The sequence below is a fragment of the Zingiber officinale genome, chromosome 5B (assembly GCF_018446385.1).
Source record: "Zingiber officinale cultivar Zhangliang chromosome 5B, Zo_v1.1, whole genome shotgun sequence".
Classification (NCBI taxonomy): Eukaryota; Viridiplantae; Streptophyta; class Magnoliopsida; order Zingiberales; family Zingiberaceae; genus Zingiber; species Zingiber officinale.
In genome coordinates this window covers 6,675,263-6,697,628 of record NC_055995.1, presented here as the reverse complement: position 1 = coordinate 6,697,628, position 22,366 = coordinate 6,675,263, and the positions used below count along the sequence as shown (strand labels likewise).

At 41.0% G+C, this 22,366-nt stretch overlaps 1 protein-coding gene across 1 annotated transcript; it reads right to left on the bottom strand.

Annotated features, from left to right (window-relative positions):
- Nucleotides 1-436: 436 nt before the first annotated feature.
- On the bottom strand, nt 437-1,075 carry LOC121987226 (auxin-responsive protein SAUR71-like). Its single transcript, XM_042541114.1, has one exon. The coding sequence runs from the start codon at nt 1,012-1,014 to the stop codon at nt 613-615; it is 402 nt and encodes a 133-aa protein (XP_042397048.1). The 5' UTR covers nt 1,015-1,075; the 3' UTR covers nt 437-612.
- Between the last annotated feature and the right edge of the window lie 21,291 nt (nt 1,076-22,366).

Below are 22,366 nucleotides of genomic sequence, written 5' to 3'. Positions count from 1 at the left end.
GAGTTTACCACTCATACTCTGCAATCTTATGCAACTCGGACTTTCCGATCGGGAGTCTACACTCGGGAAGTCGGGAACATCCTTGAGCATCTTTACTCAAAGAGTCTGTACTCAAGAATCTACCCTCTAGCATATAAATAGCCCAATTTTTCAACCAATTCAATCATTTCAAATAACTCTTCCTTTTACTTTGTAACATGTGCATCAGATTATTCGTTCAGGTACAATTTAACAGATAAATTTAATTTGATTTATAATTTTAATTCAAATTACTCCACTGTCTCCGATAAAATTGTGCAACGGAATATATACCGAGGAAATGACTGCGCGTGTGAACTCTCGTCTCCCCCTTTTTCTATAAAGCAATGATTGGTCGCCATTAAAATGAATAGTTTGGCGAGATCGATCGAGCAAAGAGCTTCATGAGACGAACACATACGCCAAAGTCTTAGATTTTTTCTATATTCGCATGCCTGAAGAAGACAAATAAGACGGAAAGAGTGCAGTAAACCAAACACAATGGTTCGAAGCATTATTTTGCACAACCACCCCCCTTCCCCGGCGATCTCAGCCGCTTATCTACAGCGAAGCTCCCCGCTTCGACTCGCCGGTTCAGCACGGATCGGAGGAGGACAGGAACCACTCGTCGAACGAAGACTGGAGCAGCTCTTCCTCCTCCGCCGCCGCCGCCACCGCCGTCGCCGGCGGCGGCGGCGGCGACTTCCCTTCCTCGGTAGCGAGGAGCCGGCGGAAGAGCGGGGCAGGGCATGGGATGCGGAGCACGCCGCGCTGGTCGTAGCCGTACTCCTGGGCGGAGAGGCGGAGGAGCTCGACGAAGGCCGGGCGGTTCAGCAACCGGGTCGGGACCTCGAACCGCTCCATCTCCTCCCCGACGTAGACCGGCACGTGGCCTTCCGCCGCCGACTCCCGCCTCTCCTTGCGTTGCCACGGCCGCCGCCGCAGCAGCGCCTCGTACTGCGAGGAATCCGCCACCCGCGACAACCGCCGCAACATCCTCGTCCGTTCCACCGACGACTAATTGGAAGGACCGATGACTGGTTGGTTGGTTGGTTTCGTGGATCGTTTTTATAGCGAATAATAAATAAATTTTATTTTAGAAAAATAATAAAATAAATAAAATAATAATTAAATACCGGTGGGTGTGTGTACCATAAGAGTACATGACAGGTACAACTTTTTCTCAAATCTTTTTTTATTATTTATTTATTAAATTTAAGAAAACCTTTTATAATCTCTCAATTTTATACCAGCAAGTGGAGAATCATTAATACAAGTGCCAAAAATAATTTTTTTAAAAAACTAGAATTACAGGACCACTAAAGTGAACAAAAAATCATTCGTAGATTAATTGAATAGATGATTCATCCTCTCTAAAAATTGAGGAGATAGGAAGATAGAAATGTGACATTTACACTGATTTCTTGTAAATTTTATACAGATCTGTAATATAGATTATGTTAGTGTCGAGTCAGGGAAGGGGTCCTCGGTGTTGGCCCTCCGACGCTCAAGTCAGTCACCGGCGATGAGAAATGAAGCGGAGCAACAAGAAGACTACTGTAGCGTAAATAGTGAATATCGCATGTATTACGTACTTCCGTCGATGCTTGGACCCCCTTTTATATAGAGCTCCGGTAGTGCGTGCGCACACTTCCAAAGATGAACACGCTTCTCAAAGCTTTTCTTGAAAAGACTTGTTAGCAAAGTATCCCTGATACAGTACATTAACGGGCCAAGCATATCTCTGAAGTGATAGTGAAAGCTTTCACCGTACGATCTTCTGGCGACCCATGCCCAGTGTCGGTGGCACCGACTCTCAAAAGGATATCACTGGATATCATCAGAAGTGTACTGCTAGACCGAGCGGATTGGCCGCTCGGCCGGAATTCCGCCGCCCTGGTGCTCTGTTTGGCCGACTAGAATATCGATGTCCCTCTGTGTGTGTCTGCTCGACCGAAGGTCCACTATGTTATTGTCGAAGCCCGCTGTCGGGCCAAGCGGGATAGTCGCTCGGTTGAAGTTGATTTCTTATTAAATTCTGTTGTTTGGTCGAACGGGGTAGCTGCTCGGCTCGGCTTCCGTACCTTGTCTCTGAGCGTCGGTTGTTTCCTGTTGTCAGGCCGAGCGGGATAGCCGCTCAGCCGAAGTTGAACTCTACACCTCCAACTCTGCTATCTAGCCGAATGGGATAGTCGCTCGACTCGGCTTCGGCACATTGTCTCTCTTGAGTATCGGTTGTTTGATTGCTTCCCGTGTCGAAGACGACATCGGGTCAAAGCCTTCTCCCCGGTCGGGACGTACTCCGCCTGACCAGTCGATATCATCTATACGTTGACCACCTTGACTTTGATCATCTTGATATTGACCTTCTTTGATCATCATCGTGACAGCAAGATGGGTCCTTCATCATTACCGCATCAATGCTCATCGAATTAATTTTCTTTAATTAAAATTGATGCAGAAATTCATTTACCATGAAAATCTAAATATATTGATGATCTTATGCACTGGGCTCCAACCAATTGAAGTCATGGTAGGGCACGTGCCTACCATGACTTAAAGAGATTTATATATACATCTTCATAAATATTATGCCATATCTAATTTTTCTTAAAATATTCAATTTTTATTTTATATTGATACAGGATATAACAAACGGACCAGGAGATAACCGGCAAAATTAAGATGGCATAAGATGATATAATGATCAAGGTCAAGAGAAAAGAGCATACCCCACTTAGCTTTGGCGCTCACCCAGCAATAGGGCTCTCAGGCCTAGTCCGGACAAATTACAAGACTGACGAGCAAGGATCGACCGATCCTTAAGCCGGTTAAATATAAGGAGCCTAGCATTCAAGCATTCTGTTTGAATGTTTAAGCCTAACATATCCGGATATGTACTGATTTGAGTATTTGAAGGTTTTCGCCACGGACTCTTTCCTTGATTTTTAGGCACTAACATTTTGTTTGCTCGTCTTCACGTGCGTAGAATCGGAAGGAAACTCCCTCACTGAGTGAAAAGTCTAGTTCCAATTAACAATTGAGTCACTGTTGTTAGCGCGCCATCTCTCCAATTTCGCCTTTTATGCTAAAAAAAAATACTATATAACATTTATCAAAGCAATTTTGAGGGAGTATTATTAGATCATCCACAAGCGATCATGAACATTAGGCGTTGGACGAACTTTCCATGAATAACCGCAAGTACTAGGATTTCACAAACTACCACAAGTGGTGCCAACCTCTCACAATTCGCCATGAGTGTTGAAGTCCCCAAATGAAGCTTCCCCAACTCGTCCCACAAGAGCCAAGTTTATATGAGCTGCGTGTGACTAAGTGTTGTTGGATTTTTTTTTATTTTTCCTTCATTAAGGATTAATAGATGTTTAATTGTGGATTTGATTTAATGAGTGTGAATTATGTGCATATAAATCAGTTAACTCACTTTATGTTATTATTAACGAATTGATAACGGAAACGAGTTCTGAAGCTCTATAAAGGATTATGGTTTCTGTAGGATTATATCCCATCCAGAAGAGAAATATAGTCGTCATTACTCTAACTCCTACGGAAAATTAAGCCTAGCTGTCCTTTTCTTGATCTTCAAGTTGATCTGTTGATGAAACTCCTATGTGTTTAAATTGTTTGACTCTTTTATGCTCCGCGGTAGCACAATTGTTTTAGAATCTCCATCACATATTTCTAACTTAGCACTCAAATATATAACAATATAATTTATTTCTTATGCAATTTATCGGAGTAAGTTGAAACTATCACTTTAGTGGAACATTTGTCTTAATACAGTAACTTTTTTATAAGAAAAATCAAACAATCAACGAGATATTTTTTATATAATTTATAATTCTATATGAAAGGTAATAAATTTTCCCCTTTGAAGCCAATCTACATTCTGTTTGAATTCAATCAATTTTTTTTAATTGTACAAATTTTTTTTACATTAGTGAATTATGGAATGACTTGATCTATTCTCAGAAAACTTTCCATCGACTATCAAAAATAATCGAGAAGTATTCGCAATAGATATTGTATTAAAAAAAATATTTGTTAATAATTAAAAAAAAATTAAACTTCTAACGGCGAGATCCCTTCCCGTGATTGGTCCCACCTAGACTCATCCCTCCTCTCAACAAAATGCTAATGCGTGTGCACCTAAACAAGTGGCGTCGAAGGTGAAAGAGCACCTAATTCTTTAGTCCTGAATTTATTACAAAAACATTGACCATATTGCATCACTAAATCGTCGTCGTCTCCAATCGCCCCGAGAAAACAAACAGGAAAGTGAAGGAGGCAGCTCTACTCTACAACGACTCCCCCTTTCTTTATTGGTACTTGAGCTAGAAGAGATAATCATCCATTAAATTAGCCCAAATTTCTCTAATTCCTTAAAGAATGAAAAGTAGGTGAAGAGTAGATTTCATTAGGGTTCCGTAGTCATCGCGGTACGGTTTCCGTGACACACTCAATTTACCTTCTTTTGTTTTTTAACTTTGTTTATGGACGTAGCCAGGAGAAGAAGACAAAAAGCCACTGTGGCTCAGTACACCTTTTCATGGTGGAAAAAGAAAAAAGGAGAAGAATATTTTGGACAATGCCATTCAATCATTGATCAAACTCTATTCTCTCTATTATTATTGTTATGATAAAAATTATTTGGAAAGTGAGGGAGAGCAAGTTGCAGTGAGACCATACGAGCTAGGCTGTGAATTTAATTGGTGGCATGGTGAAGACACAAGTTCTCACCAAATTTCGGTTTGTTGTGTGGACCACTGAGCGAGGGGTTCCGATTGGATGAGACGCGAAGCATGGGTGCTCTGGCGAACTAGATTCAACTAGATCGCATCAGGATAACCCTATCGAGATACCCTATTATATCAATTCTACACTGCTCTTTCGAATCGATTGACTCAATTAATATCTTGTCGCGCTTTAGAATATTCGTATGAAGTCTTGTGTCGTATCGCGCCTGAGTGAGTGTTATGCTTGGGGAAATAACTAAAATTGCTTAAATTTGTCCATTGCAGTTCATGAACTTTGAATGTCTACATAAGCAAGTTGGGAATTTTTGCTTTTACTTGTTGCAAAGTGCAAGCTACTTGACATTGTATGGTATAAACTAAAACTATATATCGAAATGATTAGTTCTTCCGAACAGATCCAAAACCCGTGCTCCTTTTGTCAACGACATTGGGCGGGGAGCATCTTCTAGAGGGAGAAGTTTTTGTGCTAAATCCAAAATGTAGCCTCTTTTGTGGAAGATTGTGTAAAACCAGAGCTTAGTTTCCCATTTTTTTGACAAACCGAAAGGTTTGCTTTTGACTTGAGAAAATCAAGCATTCTAATATACGCTTACATAAAGTCAGACTCTTATTGACCATGTTTGCTTAATAATACATTGCATTTTGATTTGATTCCATGCTTAAAAAACATGTAAATCATCAAACGAAGTACTAGAGAGGTTGTAACATCAGTTCACACGGTTTCTTCCGCAAGCGTGTAAGGGCCAAATAGTGCATGACCAACAGTTCGGAGAAATCGTTTGTATGCATGTCAGGAAAGAATTCCTGGAGCAACTACTCCGACGATCAAATTAGAAAATAGTGGTGGTGCAAAGATGGTGAAGCAGCTACTTCGACGATCAAATTAGAAAATAGTGGTGGTGCAAAGATGGTGAAGCAGCTACTTCGACGATCAAATTAGAAAATAGTGGTGGTGCAAAGATGGTGAAGCAGCTACTTCGACGATCAAATTAGAAAATAGTGGTGGTGCAAAGATGGTGAAGCAGCTACTTCGACGATCAAATTAGAAAGTAGTGGTGGTCCAAAGATGGAAAATGAAGACAAGTATGTAGACGTGCGTGAGTACTTGTACTAGCGAAGAAAGACCCCCTTTTATAATATCTCTCAAAACCTTCGTATTTAATGAGACATTATCCTACTATCAGTCATTCTATCTCATCACCATACTTAGACGTACACAACAATCACATCATAGGCATGAGGAGAATATGTAACATATATTGCGAGTAGTATTACGTATCTGAATACTGATATATATGATTTTCATACTCTATGACAAATTTATGTGTTGTATTAATGTCGAATAATGGGTTTTTGAGTCAGGGTCATTTTGGTTGTTAGCTAGAAGATGTGATTCTCAAAGATCCCATTTATATGGCCTATATGAGTCGTAACAATATCCCCCAAAAGGGGTAGAGTTCATGGGTGATCTAGCAAGTCCATGTTGATCCCTTTGTGACCTGTCCGATCGACAAGGCCGATTGGGAGAGGGAGAGCAGAGCCCTGAGTAAGTCCGATTAGAGCTGGGAATCGAGTTCATAGAGAGTCATCCGATCGACAGGGTCAACCATGAGAAGGGGAGCAAAGCCTTGAGTGAGTTCGGTCCAAACCAAGAATGGAGCTCATAGAGAGCTTTTCGATCGACAAGGACGATTGGGAGAGGGGGAGCAGAGCTTGAGTGAATCCGTTCTAAGTTGGAAATGAGACTTATAAAGAGTCGTCCAATCGACATGGCCGATTGAGAGAGGTGGAGCAGAGGCCCGAGTAAGTCCAGTCCAAGTCAGGAATGAGTCTCATAGAGAGTTGTCTGATAGGCAGGGCCGATCGAAAGAGAGGGAATAGAGCACCGAGTGAGTCCGGTCCAAGCTGGGAATGAGGCTCATAGAGAGTCGTCTGATCGGTAGGGTCGATCAGGAGAGGGGGAGCAGAGCCCTGAGTGAGTTCGATCCGATCTTGGAATGTGACTCATAGAGAGACGTCTGATTGGCAGGGCTACTCAGAAGAGGGGGAGTAGAGCCCTGAGTGAGTTCGATCCAAATTGAGAATGAAGCTCATAGAGAACCGTCCGATCGATAGAGCCAATCGGGAGAGAGAGAGAGCAGAATCCCAAGTAAGTCCCCTTTGTTGGATCACGTCGGAGCTAGAGGGAGAGTGAATAGCTTCTTGTTCTTTATCGATGATGATGTGCAGCGGATAAACTCGACGCAAAGCTCCCCAATGCTAACAAGATGGATTTACTTGGTATCCACCTCAAGAAGATGTAACTAATTCAAGGATCCGGCCCTCATGCACACTCTCTACTATGAAACACTCCTTCTCGAAAACAATCCGGAGGCGGAGAAGCCTCGTACATGCTCACACACAAAGAAATATAAGAAGAGAAAAATACAAGCTAATACAAAATGTGATTACAATTAATGAAACCCTAGCTTGCTTTTTCCTCTTGTTTGGAATGTCTCTTGACCTTGAAAGTGCAACAACACTTATCTCCAAGAAGCTTCAAGAACCAGCGATGAGTAGTCATAAGCTCAGTGAAGAGAACGGGAGAACCTCTGCGCATTTGAACCTCGCCAACGGCTTTATCCTGTCACGATCTAGGGCTCCCAATCGATTGGGCTTGCTCCCCCTTTGGCACAATCAATAACGGTCCTCCTGAAGAGTTATCCACATGTTGTCCACAACTTCACATGTTATTCATAACATTACAATAAAAGTCTCATACCCTTCATTGTCTCCAATGCTCTTCCTAGAGCATTCACACAACACAATGAAGATATCCAATCTTTCATTATTTTTCAATGCACAACTTTGAGCATTTACTAGAAAGAAGGTTTATAACCTTCCATGGTTTTGTGAAAAATAAATTTATGGCATTAAGGAATAACTCACCTTCAAAACATGCTCTAAAATTTTGTCATTGCACCAACAATGACTAGGAGTTCCTAAGATTTTAGGAAACCCAAACTTTGAAGTTTTGAGGTTCAAGAATTAATATTGAATGCAAATCTCATCCTAAACTTCAAGTTAGTCTTCTTGGATCATTCCTTTCTTATTTTCATCAAGAAAACTACTCTTAAATGTTCACAAAAGAATTTCTTAAGGTTAGGGATGGTTAACATGACTAACCGTGGCTTAATGGACTGAAATCAGACAATTTCAGTCAAAAATTAGTTTTTTTCCAATTGATTCAAATTGGGACTCAATCGATTGAAGTATTTCAATCGATCAATTGATCGATTTAGTAAGGCTTGTCACTAAAAATCTATTGAATCGATCAGCTGATCGATCCATGCAGGGTTCAATCGATCAGTTTACGCGAGCTTCTATTTACGGAAAAATCTAATTTAATCGATTGAGCGATCGATTAAACATCCACAATCTATCGACCGATCGATTTGGTTTCTAATTTCTTGAAATCAAACTTCAGTCAAAATTTAGAAATGTCCCAAAAATTCTATAAAATTCTAAAAATCGTGAAAATTCTTGTAGACATTATCTAAGTCATATCCTATCATGGAAAAAATAGTTTTCTAAGAAAATACATCTTATTTTTAAAGATTGACACAAAACTTGAAACTATTGAAAACTTCAATATTTCTTTCAAGTTTGTGTCCAACTCTTCAATGGTGATTGTTATCAAAAAATAGACTTCACTAAGGTTTTCCAAAGATATTTTGAAATGATTTTCAAAACTAATTTTCAACCATGTTCTTTGGGCTAGATGCACATGACTTATACATTAGCTTTCCTAATGATTGTATGACACATAACTAAGTGTTTGGATGATACTAAAACACAAAAAGATGCACTAAATCAATATCTTGAGTTATGTTCATCCTTCTAACATCTCACTTATATCTAATATGTACTAAAACACATACAAGTCAAGTTATAGTCTTTGTGAGATGTAAAGTTTAGTTTTGCCTTAATCTAAGAATTCATGCATATCTATCTAGGCATTGTAAAATTGATCATCCACCTAAGATGCCACTGGTTGATAAATGTCATTTTCCTTAATTGCAAGAAACTTAAATAATGCATGAAAATGATTATGGCATACATCAAAATGAATAAGTTTAAAAAAAATTACTATAACTATATGATGTATGTATGACATGACATGGTATTTTTTATATTTTTATTTTTCATAATAAATATGAATACAAAATATGATGTCATGGCATATGCAGAGAAAACAAAGTATGTCACTTTAGCATAAATAATATACCTAGATTATCTATCTAAATGTCCATAATTAATTACCTTAGCCAAATTTATCCTAAGTTGCCCTCATCATCAAAGAAAATGTCAAAATCTCAAATTGTCATTTCTTTCACCTTTTCCTATTTGTGCCAATTTAAATTAATCTCAATCCCTCAAATTTTGACACATTTTACTCTTCCAAAAGAGTAAATACTTAAAATATTTTCATTTTCAAGGAGTACAATTACCTTAAAAATGTCCTCTTAGTGTCAACTTCTTCAAGGTTAGGTTAATTACCCTTCTAATTGAAAATGACACTCTCTAAACCCATCTAGGATATAGAGAACACACTCCTATGAACCCAAAATTGATTGGTGCTCCTTGGGTGTTCTAGATATTCACTAGGGATAACTTCCCTTGATACCTTCCTAATGACCTTCCTAGGCTTCTTAGAAGCCTTAGTCATGCTAGATTCCTCTTGGTCAATTCTAGGGATAACTTCCCTTGTGACCTTCTTAGTGACTTTCTTAGGCTTCTTAGAAGCCTTAGTTACGTTGGTCTTCTCAAGGTTAACTCTAGGGTGACCTCCCTTGTAACCTTGACTTGACCCCTAAACTTAAGATTGGTTCCATAACTATATGGAACCCTATGGTATGATGTCACATTCTCTTTGGCTTTAAGTTTGTATCCCAAACTGCTATGGTCATTAGAAGGTTCTTGTTTATCTATTCCTAAACCTAGGTTATATCCATTTGACCCCTTGAAGATTCTTTCCATTTTTTTAGGGCTTTCTCTAATTTATCAAGCTTTGATCCTAAGCTTAGTTTTCAATCCTTAAATCCATAAATTTGGAATTTTCTTGATTCCCATGAATATTTTTATTTTTAGACATATATCAATAATTCATAGAGTTCTTGCTTAATTTGTTATCTACTTTCCTAACCTTAGGTGAAGTAGTCTTTGCACGATACGCTATATATTTTTCCTTAATCTTATCATGCTTCCTATTTTCATAATAAATAACATTAAAATGATATAACCTAGAACTAGCATGTATTTTATCATGATTTAGAGGAATTAGTTCAATAAAATATACCTTGGGTTTGCCCTTGAGAGCTCACCCTTGACTTGTGCTTCCTCCTTGACTCTTCTTGGTCGAATTCCTCCCTTTAGGACATTAACTCTGATAATACCCTTTTTTATTATAAGAAAAAAAAACACAAATGTGCTCCTTGCCATTGCATACCATGGGGTGACCTCCTTAGGCTTCTCCTCGTCCTTTGGTGTCACTTGGCCCTTCTTCTTAGCTAATTTGAGACACTTATTCTTGTAGTGCCCTTTTTCCCTATACTCAAAACAAATGATATAATTTTTATTATTTACAATTAAAATTTATATACCTTTACTTGTAGGGTGGCACTTTCTCTATTTGATCCGGATGAAGAGTGTCACGCCCCGGAGGAGTCCCTGTCCGAAGAAATTTCGGCAGCATCTCCCCTGTGTTGGTGCAACCTTAGGTCAAGGTTGACCTGGTTTACCTGACTCGAGTTGACCTGACTCGAGTTGTATTTTGATGTTTGACGAGAATAGAAAAGCTCTATTCTGATGTTTGACGAGAGTAGAAAAGTTGTATTCTGATGTTTGACAGAATACAAACTTGGAAGATTGTGGGTGTAATCTTTGGTAAGGTTGACCTGGTTGACCCGAGGTGAGTCGACCTGATTCGGGAAATCCTGGTGAGTGAAGCCAGGTGAAAATCCTGGTGAGTGAAGTCAGGTGAAAGTCCTGGTGAGTGAAGTCAGGCAAGGGAAAGTCCTGGTGAGTGAAGCCAGGCAGTTGGAAAGTCCTGGTGAGTGAAGCCAGGCAAGGGAAATCCAGATAGGTCAAGGTTGACCAGACATCTGGTGAAAAGTCCAAGTATGGAGACTTGGCACGGAAAAGTCCAAGTATGGAGACTTGGCACGGAAAAGTCCAAGCAGGGAGCTTGGCACGAGAAAAGCCCAAGTATGGAGACTTGGCACGGAAAAGTCCAAGTATGGAGACTTGGCACGGAAAAGTCCAAGCAGAGAGTTTGGCACGGAAAAGTCCAAGCAGGGAGCTTGGCACGGGAAAAATCCAAGTATGAAAACTTGGCATGGGAAGTCGGAGAGGGCTTGGTAGCTCGTTCTCCGGACTAGGTCAGAGAGGGCTCGGTAGCTCGTTCTCTGGACCGGACGAAGTCGGAGAGGGCTCGACAGCTCGTTCTCCGGACTAGGTCAGGAGAGGGCTCGGTAGCTCGTTCTCCGGACTAGGTCAGAGAGGGCTCGGTAGCTCGTTCTCAGGACCAGGTAGGGTTTAGGGCTGGGAGCTCTAAATCTGGATCGGTCTGGTGACCGATCCAATGATACGGCTGATCGGTCTGTAGACCGATCAGTAACCAATCAGTGTGGTACTGTGAGTTATCTGATCGGTCTGGAGACCGATCAGGAAGCAACACAAAGGAAAAGGAGAGAAAGGACTGATCGGTCCAGGGACCGATCAGATCCCTCCTGGACCGATCAGGATATGGTCTGATCGGTCCAGGCTTAGCCTGATCGGTCTGTGGACCGATCAGGGATCTCCTGGACCGATCAGGTGATCGGTCCAGGCATAGCCGTTGAGTCACAACAGCTATCTCCGTCTTCTTCGCAGAACTCTGTCGCCAGGTAAGCAGGCGCAGGTTATAAAGAGGTCGAGGGCTTCTACAGTGCAACGGCTGCTTCTTCCTGGTTCCTTCTGCTCTTACTGAGCTTTGCTGAGCTCATACTTCTTGAAGCTTCAAGTGAGCTTCCTTCGGCTGGTTCAGCTGTTGTTGGGCATCCGTGAAGTTGTTGCTTCATCAATGGACTCCCGTCGACGAGAAGGCAAAGTGTTTTTACATTCGTATTGCTTTTTGTTTCTTGCTTTCTTTCTTGTACTCCTATCTTGCTGTTGCAAGAGATTGTGGCGAGGTTTCTCCACCCAGAAGGAGTTCATATTAGCCGGTTATCCGGGGTTTCATCCACCGACGGATTAATAGGCTTCGTCCGCCTTACGGACACGCCGAGGAGTAGGAGTATCATCTCCGAACCTCGTTACATCGCTACGTCTAAGGTTTGATCTTCTCGTTCTCGTTTCTATTATTTTATTTCCGCTGCGCTAACCTAATTCGTAGGAAGAAACGCGAAATTGGGGTCGGCTATTCACACCCCCCTCTCTAGCCGGATCCGAAGGTCCTAACAAGTAGTATCAGAGCCAGGTTGCTCTTCGTCGGATTAACACCCGGGGGAGCACAAGCTAGAGAATGGATCGACTCGGAGAAGACATCACGATTCCACCCTTCTACGAGTGCTACGACTTCGCGTATTGGAAGGTAAGAATGAAGTATTTTCTTATGACTAACCTAGCAAATTGGAATTGTGTACAAGTAGGTTTTATTCCTCCGGTGGATAGAAAGGGAGAACTTCTCAAGAAAAAGAAGTGGACGAAAGAACAAATCCACCAATCCACAATCAACGACGAGGTAACGAAAATCCTTGAATTTTCATTACCTAGTGATATCTTGTGTAAGATAGGTGGATACAACAATGCCAAGGAGTTGTGGAACAACTTGGCTAAGTTCCATGAGGGGAGCTCCAATTCAAGTCATGAAGAGGAGTCAAGTGAGCCAAGTAGCTCACATCATGGAGGTAAGGAATTAGAAGTTGAGGGCTACTCAACATCTATGGAAGAAGAGGAGGAGAGTTCTTCTTCAAGATTGGTGCAAGAAGAAGCTTCTACCTCCGGAAGGGATGAAGAAGAGAGCTTACATCCATCCTCAACCCTAGGTAACTCAAGCGATTTAATTTCAAGTAAATTACATATAATGTGCTTTGAGTGTAGGGAATATGGGCATTACAAGAGTAAATGTCCAAAGAGGATTAGGAAGACTCCACCGACACCAAAGGTCAAGGAAGCCGGAGTCCCGAAACGCAAGAGCAAGGAGCACGTAGTGTGCTTCCAATGCAAGCGAAGGGGACATTATAGAAGTCAATGTCCGAGGGGGAGGCAACCTCACAAGGACAAGAGATCAAACACATCTATAGGGGGAGCTAAGGCAAACCCTAAGGTATCCTTTAAGGCACATTCTTGCAATCCTTATAAGACACATGCTAGTAATTTTATTGCAATTGTCAATAATGATAAGCATGATAATCTTAGAAACTGATACATGTGCTTAAGTGCAAAACATGTTAGCCTAGACAAGAACAATACTAGAAATGCCAACTCTAGGACTAACTCATCTAAGGTTAAGGAAAACCTAGGTAGGAATCCCAAAACAACTAGACATATGCCTAGGAATACCTCAAAGAAAAATGACAAATTAAAACTTGAGGTATTAGAAAAGGAAAATCAAGTCTTGAGGTCAAGACTTGACACTTTGGAAAAGACCTTTAAGAATTTGGAGAAATCATCTTTAGGGCCTAAGGGTCAAAAGCAAAAGCCCAAGGACATGAGAGGTTTGAGTCACAAACCTAAGTCTCAAGTCGACAAGCCCACTTATCATAATGTTCCATTCGATTATGGAACAAGACCTAGGGCTAGGAAGACCATCACCAAGGTCACAAGGGGAGTCACCCCTAGAGTTGATCTTGATGAGTCCCAAATGGCCAAGGCTTTAAAGCCTAAGAGGGTCATTAGGAGGGTTGCTAGGGAAGTCATCCCTAGTGAATATTTAGTGAACCCAATGAGCTCAAATAGGTATTGGGTTCCTAAGAGCATGATTCCATCACGCTAGATGGATTAGAGTGTGCCAACCTTAATTGAATAGGTAGTTAATCTATTCATGACAAAAGGTGGTACTTTAGGAATTTTCAAGGTGTAATCAAGCCTTGAAAATGAAATTAAAAATTATTCCTAAGGTGATTAGGATGTGCCAACCACATTTGAGGAGTTTTCTAGAGTCAATCTAATTGGCACATAGTGATCTAAAAATCTTGAGTATATGTTTTTAGGTCTATTACACTTAGGAATATAGAATTTATGGCAAAATGATCAAAATTATCAAAAATGGCAACTAAAGCTAGAATTAGGTATTTTCTATACCTTTATAAGTTATTTGCCATATATTGTTTGTCATATGCGATGTCATGACATCATATTTATTTTACTATCATTTGAAATGTTATGATAATGCTTAGGTTAGTTATATGTCATGCCTTATTTAAGTTTCATACTTTATGACATGACATCATGACATTGGCACATGTTTCCACTTATGATATTATTTTATGTCATGTCATCATCTCTTGCATTTATGATCAATTAATTTGATTTAAGGATAAAAACACAATTTGATATTGAGATCATATTGTTGTTTAGAAAATGCATGAAAACTTAGCCTAAGATGACCTAAACCCATATCTCACATCAAAATTGACTTGGATGTGTTTGATACACCTTAGATGTGTGTGAGATATTAGGATTATAAGTTAGGATCAAGGTGCATAGCTCTTGTACCTAGATGAGCCTAATTCTAAATGGAGGATCATAGGGAAAGCGTGTGTATAAGTCATATACACTTAGCCCTAAGATTGTGGTCCTAAATTGAATGGTTTAAAATCATTTCAAAATTGATTTGAAAAACCTTGATGAAGCTTTTCTAGTGATAGCATTCATCATTGAGTAAGTTGATACAAAGTTGAGGTAAACTTGAACTATTTCAAAGTTTTTAAACTTTGTATCAAGATTTGAAAATGGAAGTTATTTTCATAGAAAACTATTTTTCCATGATAGTATATGTTATGAGGAATGTATCCTCAAAATTTTATAATTTTTGGAATTTTCTGTAATTTTGTAGGGGTTTCTGAATTTCGGGAGGAAAAAATTCAGAAATCAGACATGTGTGACCGATCAGGAGGTTCCCTGATCGGTCCAGGGGATGCTGGATCGGTCACTGGACCGATCCAGGGAGCTCCTGATCGGTCTGGTGACCGATCGGGCGTGCCAAAATGCTGATTTTCGACTGTGTTGTCTGAAATTTCAGCTGAAAGTTAAAACACAATTTGTGTTTTGGATTTCTAAAGGTTTGAAACTCTCCAAGACATTGTTGATGCAATGGTCAAGGGGGAGTTAACCTTTAGGGGGAGTTTTACCTATTAGTCAAGGGGGAGTTGGCTTTTAGGGGGAGTTTTTACTCTAAAGACTTGAGTGATATGGGATTATCACTAAGTTGATTATTGACTTTAGTATCAAGGGGAAATTAAGGGTTTCAATGAAAGGTATGAGACTTTTATTAGGAATAAACTCTTGACCTTGATTCACTCTTTTTGATGTGTGTCAAAAAGGGGGAGAATGGGAGAATGTCCAAAGAATGTTCAAGGAAGAACATTAGAGTTTGGGGAGAATGTTCAAGGAAGAATATTGGGAAACCTAAGTTAGGTTATCGGGTTAACCTAACTTGTTTATGGTTTTGTCAAATATCAAAAAGGGGGAGATTGTTGGTGCAACCTTAGGTCAAGGTTGACCTGGTTGACCTGACTCGAGTTGACCTGACTCGAGTTGTATTTTGATGTTTGGCGAGAATAGAAAAACTCTATTCTGATGTTTGACGAGAGTAGAAAAGTTGTATTCTGATGTTTGACAGAATACAAACTTGGGAGATTGTGGGTGTAAGCTTTGGTAAGGTTGACCTGGTTGACCCGAGGTGAGTCGACCTGATTCGGGAAATCCTGGTGAGTGAAGCCAGGTGAAAGTCCTGGTGAGTGAAGCCAGGCAAGGGGAAGTCCTGGTGAGTGAAGCCAGGCAGTTGGAAATTCCTGGTGAGTGAAGCCAGGCAAGGGAAATCCAGATAGGTCAAGGTTGACCAGACATCTGGTGAAAAGTCCAAGTATGGAGACTTGGCACGGAAAAGTCCAAGTATGGAGACTTGGCACGGAAAAGTCCAAGCAGGGAGCTTGGCACGGGAAAAGCTCAAGTATGGAGACTTGGCACGGAAAAGTCCAAGTATGGAGACTTGGCACGGAAAAGTCCAAGCAGGGAGCTTGGCACGGAAAAGTCCAAGCAGGGAGCTTGGCACGGGAAAAGTCCAAGTATGAAAACTTGGCATGGGAAGTCGGAGAGGGCTTGATAGCTCGTTCTCCGGACTAAGTCAGAGAGGGCTCGGTAGCTCGTTCTCTGGACCGGACGAAGTCGGAGAGGGCTCGACAGCTTGTTCTCCGGACTAGGTCAGGAGAGGGCTCGGTAGCTCGTTCTCCGGACTAGGTCAGAGAGAGCTCGGTAGCTCGTTCTCAGGACCAGGTAGGGTTTAGGGCTGGGAGCTCTAAACCTGGATCGGTCTGGTGACCGATCCAATGATACGGCTGATCGGTCTGCAGACCGATCAGTAACCAATCAGTGTGGTACTGTGAGTTATCTGATCGGTCTGGAGACCGATCAGGAAGCAACACAGAGGAAAAGGAGAGAAAGGACTGATCGGTCCAAGGACCGATCAGATCCCTCCTGGACCGATCAGGATATGGTCTGATCGGTCCAGGCTTAGCCTGATCGGTCTGTGGACTGATCAGGGATCTCCTGGACCGATCAGGTGATCGGTCCAGGCATAGTCGTTGAGTCACAACGGCTATCTCCGTCTTCTTCGCAGAACTCTGTCGCCAGGTGAGCAGGTGCAGGTTATAAAGAGGTCGAGGGCTTCTACAGTGCAACGGCTGCTTCTTCCTAGTTCCTTCTGCTCTTACTGAGCTTTGTTGAGCTCATACTTCTTGAAGCTTCGAGTGAGCTTCCTTCGGCTGGTTCAGCTGCTGTTGGGCATCCGTGAAGTTGTTGCTTCATCAACGGACTCCCGTCGACGAGAAGGCAAAGTGTTTTTACATTCGTATTGCTTTTTGTTTCTTGCTTTCTTTCTTGTACTCCTATCTTGCTGTTGCAAGAGATTGTGGAGAGGTTTCTCCACCCAGAAGGAGTTCATATTAGCCGGTTATCCGGGGTTTCATCCACCGACGGATTGATAGGCTTCGTCCACCTTACGTACACGCCGAGAAGTAGGAGTATCATCTCTGAACCTCGTTACATCGCTGCGTCTAAGGTTTGATCTTCTCGTTCTCGTTTCTATTATTTTATTTCCGCTGCGCTAACCTAATTCGTAGGAAGAAACGCGAAATTGGGGTCGGCTATTCACACCCCCCCCTCTCTAGCCGCATCCGAAGGTCCTAACACCCTGTACGGCGGACAATCTGAAACTTTCTACATATCCAAATACCTCAGTCACATGCGGCTGGAATAATAACAGTAAATAAACAATCACCCACGCAGTTTATATAATAAGTAAACAGAATAATAATACCCTGACTCGAAATCAACCCTACTCAACTACACTCGTAAAGTTCAACTCCGACGATAAGATCAACTTATCTCTTCTGCCGTCTAGGCAGGCACGTAGTAGAACAAATCTAAATGAACAAATCTAAACCATACGAAAATCCATCGATCATAAGAATCCATACAATATCCAAATCCTCAAACAGAATAAGTCTATCACAGTCTAAATAATAAACCAAAAGATAAAAACAGCTTGTGGTCGGCAGGGGACTAGCAACTGGAACTCTCTCCTGACAGCGTCAACCTGAAAAATAACAACAATGGAGGCGAGGTGAGTCCAACACTCAGCAGGTACAACTGATATACAAAGTAAAGAAATAACACCTAGCACTAATCATGCGTACAGTCTCCTGATATAATAAAGGTAAATGCAAACTGAAGTAAATAGGAGAATACTGTACTAACCAGGACCGGGGTATAAGGACAAACAGTCCGAGTGATATGGAAATCCTGTATGCATGTCAAACATATGTATCCAAACAATATGCAACATATAAATGCATCAAACACAAACACAAGCAATAAATGCATCATGCATATGATGCCAATGATGCGTCCTGGTCACCCCTGACGCCAGTCAACCATCTAACACAAAAGTGAGGCCGAGTGGGTAGGGCTGTGACAACCGTGCACTCTGTCGTCACTGTTAGAGTGTATACTAAAAGCCTAGCTTTTGGTATAAATATTTATCTAGAAATAAGAATCACATTGGTCAAATGTCTACATTTATGATAAATGTAGTTGTTCAATTAATTTATATTGTAGATAACATGGTGTGTGGTGTCACACACAGAGGATCATGTTATCAGTACCTTATAAATTATAAACAGTAACTCACGACCATAATGGAAAGGAACAAACCATTGGAAGGTCGTAGTGTAATTAGGTATTAGTTTATCTTAACTATATAATTACACTAGTACACTTAGAGTGTATTGAGTAGGATCATTTGAGGTCGTTTCTTTTATACTGGCTTTATAAAGAAACAAAGACCTCGGTTATTATGGAAGTGTGTACTCTTAATCCTAATATAATAACAAGCACATATATTTGATATTTATTTCTTTAATTTATCAATGGGTGAGATTTAGTTCGATAAATCAATAAGCCCGATAAGTTGGGAAATGATATCACTTATAGTGTGTGTTGTTGATTATAGAAGGAAACTGTGTCCTAGAGATACTAGGTTGATAATGTCCTCAAGAGGAGCTCATAAGGATTGTCATGTTAAACCCTGCAGGTGGACTTAGTCCGACATGATAATAAGGTTGAGTGGTACTACTCTTGGACTAAGATATTAATTAAATGAGTTGTCAGTAACTCGCTTAATTAGTGGACATTCGACATCTTAAACACAGGGAGACTAACACACTCATAATAAGAAGGAGCCCAAAAATGTAATTTGGGATTGGTGCGGTAGTTCAATAATAGTGCTCTAGTGGAATGAATTATTATTGATAAAATTAAGTTGTGTGTTCGGGGCGAACACGGGATGTAATTTTATCGGAGACCAAAACCAATTCCTCCTCTCGGTCCCTATCGTAGCCTCTTATTTATAGAGTACTATACCCACCTATACCTACCTTCATACCCATGTTATAGGGGCCGGCCAAGCTAGCTTGAGGATCAAGCTAGGGCCGGCCAAACCATTGGTTCATGGGTGGCCGGCCCTAGCTTGAACCCAAGCTTAGGTGGCCGGCCCTATTTAATTTAAAAAGAATTTTAATTTTAAAATTTTCTTATGTGAAAGATATAATTTATTGAAGAGATTAAAAATTAAAATATCTCTTTTATAAGTCTCTACAAAAGATTAAAGAAAGAGATTAAATCTCTTTCCTTATTTGTAGATTAGAAAGGATATTTTATTTCTCTTCTTTATAAATTATTTACATATTGAAAAATTAAAATTATAGAAATTTATTTTTATAAACCAATCATAAAAGGGATAAAAATTATTGGAGAAATTTTTTATAAAATTTCTGGAGACAAATTAGGAAGTTTTAATTAATTAAAACTCTCCTTTATTTGTTTTTTTAAAGTGGCCGGCCATTGTTTTTAAAAGAAGAAAATTGTTTTAATTAAAATAATTTTTCTTTACATGGCAAAAGAATTAAGGAAATTTTGTAATTAAATTTCCTAATTTGCCTAGGCCAAGGAATATAAAAGAAGAGGTGAGGGTGCCTTCTTGGTGACAACCTCTATTATTTCTCTCCCTCTTTTCCTTGGTGTTGTGGCCGGCCAACCTCTCTTCCTCTCTTCCTCTTGGTGGTGGCCGAACCTTCTCTATTTGCTTGGAGCTCTTGTGGTGGCCGGATACTACTTGGAGAAGAAGAAGAAGAATGAGAGAAAGCTTGTATCCCTTGGAGCTTGGTTGGTGGAAAAAGATCTTCATCTTTTGGAAGCTTTGTGCTTGGCCGAAACTTGAAGAAAGGAGAAGAAGGTGCTTTGGTGGATTCTCATCTCGGAAGATCGTTGCCCACACAACTTCCGAGGTTAGAAGAGGAATACGGTAGAAGATCAAGAGGTCTTTCTAAAAGGTATAACTAGTACTTTTTCTTTCCGCATCATACTAGTTATTTTTGGAAATAATACCAAATACAAGAGGCTTACGATTCTAGTATTTCGAATATATTTTTCGAAGTTGTGTTCTTTTGTTTTATTTTTCCTTGTGATTTGATTGTTCTTTTCGGTTAACCTAAAGTTATTTTAGGAAATTAAATATTAGATTTCTATAAAAGGTTTTGTCTAGTCGGTGGTGGTTGCTCCCATATCCAAGAAGGTCATGTGCCTCGCCACGTCAGTACTGGGAACCAATTATGAAAATTAATATTTAATGGAATTAATAACTTAAGGTGATTTGGGTCGAACGTGTTAAGTTCCGCAGGAGATCCAAGTCAAAACCTAAAAGAACAAATAGATTAAGTTTTGGATCAAACGTGTTAAGTTCCGCAGGCGATCCAAAATTTAATTTAAAAGAACACATGGTAGCTAGGAAAAGGTTCAGACCTTTGTACAAAATTTTTGTACAGTGGAACCTCTAGGTTTTCCGAGTAGCAACCAACAGTCACTACTCCTGATGAGTGACCGAGTGGATGAGATGCTGTCGGAGTACACCTATCCTCCTACCCCAAATCATAAATGGGGGAGCGCAATGCTCTCAACTCCCGGTACACGATGACGGGGAGGAATCCCTGCCGGATAACACGTTGTGTCACACTACCCATGAGCGGACCAACGGTGCCTAACAGAGTCTCTGCTGCAACACACTCTGCCTGAATCGACCACTAACCCATGAGTGGTGGTGTGTGCAGATCCATGTAACTGGCGATGTGCTCAACAATAATGGAGTGGACTATCGCACAGCATGCAATCATGCAAATGGTGCATGGCACTAACCACAAAATATCCTGACCTAATCCACGTGTATATAAAAGTGCACCATAGGTTAACGAATCAAATCAAATCAAAGGTACACAGAAGGTATAAAACCTAGGTCCTGAACATGGTGAAGCATGGTATATCACTACCCCTATAAGCATGTATAAACAGGTAAAGTATACATGAGATGCAAACCAATCAATCAATCAAGCAGGTATCAAATTTTTGGGTAGTGATTAAACGAAGCAGAATGAGAAACATAATTAATGCAATCTGTTATATTCACTACAATGTATATCAAATGACATAAGTCAAAAGTAACCGCCTCCGATAAAATGATCCAAATCTGACTCTGAGATACTCGTCTCGCGTCAAAGTCCTGTGATAAATCATACAATTTAGCTAATTTTCATTATAAACAAAATAGCTAAACTAAATCCTAATCCGATTAGGAAGCTAGAGTATCCATTCCATTTAAATCTAAGTCTATACTTAAATCAATTCTAGTGGCAATTCAGTCTTCAAGTTACCACCAGATAACCCAACCATAAATAAACAACTAACCACAATATTCAATTTAATCCTTGATCTACAACTAAACACAGTTAATCCACTAAACTCCCAATTCATCTTAAATCAATGACTTCACCTAAATTAGCACCTCTTGTTAACATTAACGAATTCCAGATTCACATAATGATCCATTATATAACTACCACACGTAGCTAAATTCCTACAACATACCTTGAAGTCACAACCCTGTTGATTGCTGGAACAGGAGTGCTACTAGTTGGAATTTCTGTCGTAACCAAGAAAACCACAGCAAGTCCTCCCTATTCCCCTTACCTCTAAGATCACCACTCTGCTGTAAAGAACAGAGCGGCACCGGCAGTGGTGAACTAGGGCACAGCAGCAACACAGAGAGAAGAAATCCACTAACTGGTCCAAGCAAGGTCAAGAACTGAGATTATGAACACAGATCAAGCCATAACCCAAATTCCACACCACACAACTTACCTCCAAAACCAACTAAGGCTCGGTTGTACCTGATGGCCGGCGACAGTGAAGATGTACTGGTGCGGTCGGCGACGCTGTGCCGAGATGTGGCAGAGAGGGAAAAGCTATAACTTAAATCCTCCTTGCTCCAGGCCGGAAACAACCCGAGCAGAACCGTGCCGGCGAAGAACCTAGGGCACAGTGAGAATCAGAGAGGTGTCGGCTAGGGCACAAGGGTGAGGATCGGCGCCGGCAGAGGAAAACGGTGGCCAGCACAGAGAAGCAGCCGAGAGGAGTCAGTGGCGTCGGCGGAGATGCTAGGGCACCAGGGTGTGAGGCACTGCTCCGTGCGTCGCCGGCGGCTGCACTAGATCGGTGGCGGCGAAGCAATCTCGGCGGCGGCACAACCCAATTAGGGCACGACGTCGCTGTGGTGGCGGCAGAGGAGAGGAGAAGAGGAGAAAGCTTCTGGTTTGCGGCTCGGGAGGAAGAAAATGAAGGAGAAGGTGGAGGAAACCGCCGTGCGGTTAGGGCTCAGTCGGCGCAAGGGGAAGGTCGCGTGAGGGAGCTCGGGTGAGGCACGGGGCGAAGAAGAGGAATAA

Bases quoted from the DNA above. Each gene is read 5' to 3' on its own strand.
- LOC121987226 (XM_042541114.1), bottom strand. From the start codon at position 1,014: ATGTTGCGGCGGTTGTCGCGGGTGGCGGATTCCTCGCAGTACGAGGCG.